The sequence below is a fragment of the Balearica regulorum genome, chromosome 9 (genome assembly GCF_011004875.1).
Source record: "Balearica regulorum gibbericeps isolate bBalReg1 chromosome 9, bBalReg1.pri, whole genome shotgun sequence".
Lineage (NCBI taxonomy): Eukaryota > Metazoa > Chordata > Aves > Gruiformes > Gruidae > Balearica > Balearica regulorum.
The window spans coordinates 12,331,108-12,335,925 of NC_046192.1; the positions used below are offsets into that span (position 1 = coordinate 12,331,108).

At 54.4% G+C, this 4,818-nt stretch overlaps 1 protein-coding gene across 1 annotated transcript; it reads left to right on the plus strand.

Moving 5' to 3' along the window:
* Positions 1-600: 600 nt before the first annotated feature.
* On the plus strand, positions 601-3,625 carry CHST2 (carbohydrate sulfotransferase 2). Its single transcript, XM_010310048.2, has one exon. The coding sequence runs from the start codon at positions 1,007-1,009 to the stop codon at positions 2,300-2,302; it is 1,296 nt and encodes a 431-aa protein (XP_010308350.2). The 5' UTR covers positions 601-1,006; the 3' UTR covers positions 2,303-3,625.
* The last annotated feature ends 1,193 nt before the right edge of the window (positions 3,626-4,818 follow it).

Here is a 4,818-nt window from a genome sequence, read left to right on the forward strand (position 1 = left end):
CCGGTTTGGGGATTTTTATGTTTTTGGAGAAGTTATTAGACAACCTTTGTAAAATCCGAGTTTCTTCACGTACCAAGTTAACGATGCCGAGGTCCGGAGCCGGGACCGTATCTGTGTCAGGCCTTTCATGGGCTTCCCCCCTTTTTCCCTTTTCCTGTTACCGGACCAGCTTTGCTGTCTGAAGCGCAACTGGTGGCAGAGCTGCTTTCCCCGGGACAGGGCTGGCGGATCCCCAACTTTTAACAGCGCCCATCGCACACCGGCGTTTCAGACCCAGGCGGGCCGGGCGCCTAACCCGGCCGTTACCGATCGGCCCGGGCTCTCCCGCCTCTCGGGAGAGGACAGGGCAGGGGAGCGCTGCAGACCGACGCTGCGGCGGGGTCAGGCGCACACACACCTTTCCCCCCACCCCCTGCTCCGCTCCGCTCCGCCGCCACGGGGCGCACCGGGCCCGGCCGAGCACTGCGGCGGGCGCGGGACGGCGGCGGGAATGACGGCGGCGACGGCCAATGGCGAGTGCGGGGCGGGGCGCCGCCATTTCGGGCCGCACCTCCGCGCCGGTGCCTGCGCGGCGGCCGGGGCTCTCCCCGCTGCGGGGGGGCGCCATGCGCGCTGGCGGCACGGCACGGCGCAGCGCAGGGCCCTGCCCGCCCTTCCCGCCCGCCGCCCCTTGCTGCCCGCCGCCCCTTGCTCCCGCCCCCGCGGCCGCGCTGCGGGGCGGAGCGCGGCGCCGCCTCGCCTCGGCGGCCGCCGTGAGCTGGGCTGCGGCGGCGCCCGCGGCCGCTCGGCGATGACGGCGCGGAGGAAGCGCGGGTGGCCGCGCGGCTGCTAAGTAGGGCAGCGGCGGGGCGGGGGCGGCGGCGGGGCCGTCGCGGCGGCTGCGCCATGCGGACCGGGAGCGGGGGGCCGGCCGGGAGACGGCGCCGGGGGCGGCGCGCCCTGCTGCCCGCCGCGGGCCCCGGGGCGCCGGGGCGCTGAGCAACAGTTGGCCCCGCTGCCGCCCAGCATGAAAGTGTGCCGGCGGAAGGCGCTGGCGCTGTGCCTGGGCTACGCGCTCCTGCTGCTCCTCGCCGCCCTCAACCTGCTGGAGTACAAGTGGCGGCGGGAGCCGCGGCGCTGCGGAGAGCCCCCGGCTGCCCCCCGCCACCGCCCCCCACCGCCTCCGCCGCCGCCACCGGCCGGGAGCCGCGGTCCGGTGGGCGCCCGGCGGCAGCTGGTCTATGTCTTCACCACCTGGCGCTCGGGGTCATCCTTCTTCGGGGAGCTCTTCAACCAGAACCCCGAGGTCTTCTTCCTCTACGAGCCGGTGTGGCACGTCTGGCAGAAGCTGTACCCCGGGGATGCCGTCTCGCTGCAAGGAGCGGCCCGCGACATGCTGAGCTCCCTGTACCGCTGCGACCTCTCTGTCTTCCAGCTCTACAGCACGGCGGGCGCCGGCAAGAACCTCACCACGCTGGGCATCTTCGGGGCGGCCACTAACAAGGTCATTTGCTCCTCGCCCCTCTGCCCGGCCTACCGCAAGGAGGTGGTGGGCATGGTGGATGACCGGGTGTGCAAGAAGTGCCCCCCGCAGCGCCTCAGCCGCTTCCAGGAGGAGTGCCACAAGTATCGCACGCTGGTCATCAAGGGTGTCCGTGTTTTTGACCTGGCCGTCCTCGCCCCACTCATGCGGGACCCGACCCTAGACCTCAAAGTCATCCACCTGGTGCGGGACCCCCGGGCTGTCGCCAGCTCCCGCATCAAGTCCCGGCATGGTCTCATCCGGGAGAGCCTGCAGGTGGTGAGGAGCAGGGACCCCCGCATCCATCGCATGCCCTTCCTTGATGCCGGCCACAAGCTGGGTGGAAAGAAGGAGGGGGGGGGTGGCTCGGACTACCATGCCCTGGGTGCCATGGAGGTCATCTGCAGCAGCATGGCCAAGACCCTGCAGACTGCCCTGCATCCCCCTGACTGGCTGCAGGGCAACTACATGGCTGTGCGCTATGAGGACCTGGTGGTCGAGCCCATCAAGACCCTGCGGCAGGTATACGGCTTTGTCAACCTGGCAGTTAGCCCAGAGATGGAGAAGTTCGCCCTCAACATGACCAGCGGCCCCGGCTACTCCTCCAAGCCCTTCGTGGTGTCGGCCAGGAACGCCACCCAGGCGCTGAGCGCCTGGAGGACTGCGCTCAGCTACCAGCAGATCAAGCAGGTCGAGGAGTATTGCCATCAGCCCATGGCCCTGCTGGGCTATGAGAGGGTTGGCAGCCCCGAAGATGTGAAGGACCTCAGCAGAACGTTGCTCAGGAAGCCGCGGCTGTGATGGGGCAGCGGGCGCTCGCCGGCTGCCCTCAGCGGTGGCTGAGCCCCGCTGGGGAGAAGAGCCGCTCCAGTTGGCTTGAGTGAGGGAGGGAGCTGGGAAAAGCAACCTGGTTTCCGAGTTCCTCCAAAGACTGCTGAAGGGTAACATACAGTAATGTGATGATTTCTTTGTTTTTCTTATTTTCATTTTTCCCTCCTTGCATTGGGTTAGATGCGATTTAAAAAAAAAATAAAATGGAACTGAAAATATGTGTAAAGCTCCTTCCCCCTTCTCTAAAATGCCAGGCAGTGATTCTGTACCAAAATCTTGTTTATGGAGTTCTTGTGGGTTTGAAGATGGTAACAAAAACTCTTGCACAATTCCTAACACATCTTTATCTCCCTTGGTGCGGAGGGGATGCCCTTGGAAAGCATAATGCTGAAAATCAGACTTTTGTATGAAAGCAAATGTTCAGACATGACAGTAATAAAAAAAAAATAAATGATATTCATTTTTATAATTACCTCAGTTGTTTGGGAATTACAGTGTTGCTTATGTACAGCGGGAGGGGATGCTTGCTTAAAATAGTAATGTGGACTTTTTTTTAAGGGTATGGGTGGAGGGCTGGAGTGCAACATTTCACATGTTCAAAGATTAGGAGCTGCTCTTGCAGAAACAAGTACAGATCTCACAAATGTAGTGCAGGTTTTACAGCTTTGTCAAAGCAGGTTTCTATTTAACTATTGTCTTTTTTGTTGTATTTAAAAAGTCTTTCAAGTGCCGCTGTGTTAGTGTCCTAAGAGTTATAAAACGTTTGCCATCACAGCAGTATTTATTTTTGTCTTGACGTATATGTCCAGGACTCACTGTCAAATAGAAGTGGATCTACAGCGTGACAAGAAGTGCAGGATTTAAAAAGACATTTATCGTACTGGAAACATTAGCATGTGTGAAAACAAAAATAAAATTATATATATTCTATATATTCTATAGTGCTAACAATGCATTAGATATTTAAGATATTTCTTGACGTTAATTGGTAACAGGCGTAACAGGGAAGCATAGAAAAATGCCTAAAATAATTTATTTTTCCCCTTTGTCTAAGTGTCCGAGGGTATATTTATGTACAAGGAGGGAGGAAACATACAGCTGTGTGCTCATAGCTATAATGGAGCTTTTACGGAGTCAACTTGGCGTTTGATTTTAGAGCGCTGGTTAGATACGCTTTTATTGCGAATTGTCATTGCTCTGTGATGGAGCCAGATGGTGGTCTGGCTCTTTCTGGGAGCTTTGCCTAGAGACTCTGTCCCATCATTAAAACTTGATTTAAAAAAAAATAAAAAATACTACTTCTGCTTTTATAATTTCCTGAAAAAGTCCTGGTTTGTTAAAGGTTAAGTGGTGTGTTGCATATGAGAAGTGCAGACACCTCAGTTTTTAATCTTGGCTGTGTTCTCTGATACACTTTGAAGGCTCAATTCTGGAACTTGAGTTTTTAAACAAAAGTGATTTTGCCAAACTCTTCTCTTGGGAGACTATAGACTTTTCTACAGGAAGTACATTTTACATTACCTATCTGGGTGTTGTGCCTTCAGCAAATGTGAAGAGTATGAGTAGTAAAAAGGAAATTGATTTGTGAAAATAAATTGATATAAACAGGATGCTGATATGTGTGTGTGCGTGTGTATGTGTGAAAATTTTAGTGATGTGTAATATGTCTATTTCTTGTATCAGTACTTTAAGTTAAACAGGTGATAACTGGCTACTAAACTTTGAGTCCTTGATGAAATTTTGGCATTAGATGTTGAACTTACTCTGAAAAGGAAACACATTTAATAAACTAGTTAAAAGATTATTGCATAAGTTTGCCTATACAGTTGCTGAATAACTGCGTTACACATGTCCATTCCCTCAGTTCATCTTCACCATCAGTACAAACAACATAAATATCTATTAATGGGAGATCTTACAATTGGCCTGTTAGGATGTATTCCCAAATTCCAGACAGCAGTGCTAAAAACGGGAGGGATTGTTAATCTGGTATTTAAAATACAGATTAAGGTATTTGTGGAGTCGTGGAATGAAGTATTTTGTGTTACTGTACATACTCTGATGTGGTGCTGAGTGGGTTTTGGAAATCTGGGTTAGGGCTGTACCCTGTGGGGTTGGGTTTTTTTTTCAGTCAGTGTGTCCTGGGGCAGTGCTTGAATATCTGATCTGCTTGTAGAGCATGTTGCCTGCTTTTTATCCATGCACTGCTTTATGAAGCACCCCTGCTACCCACCGCACAGTCCTGTCTGCCTTGTAGCAGCCGTGCGTGGTTTTGCAGCGCTGCTATCGGCAGGGTGAGCGGTGCCTGGGGAGCTGCAGAGCCTGGCTGCAGAGCGGTGTGCTGCCCATGGGGAAGCAAGCGCAGCTTCCCCTCTAGGCTGGGACCCTGTGCCGCGATTTTGGCTCCTGCTGTCTTACGAAACTTTGCTGTGGTTTCTAAATGGGGCTTTCTCATGATGGTGTGTTGCAGCATAAGCTCTTTTGAT

What these genes read in the sequence shown, in the direction of transcription:
- CHST2 (XM_010310048.2), top strand. Translation starts at nt 1,007, where the DNA reads ATGAAAGTGTGCCGGCGGAAGGCGCTGGCGCTGTGCCTGGGCTACGCG.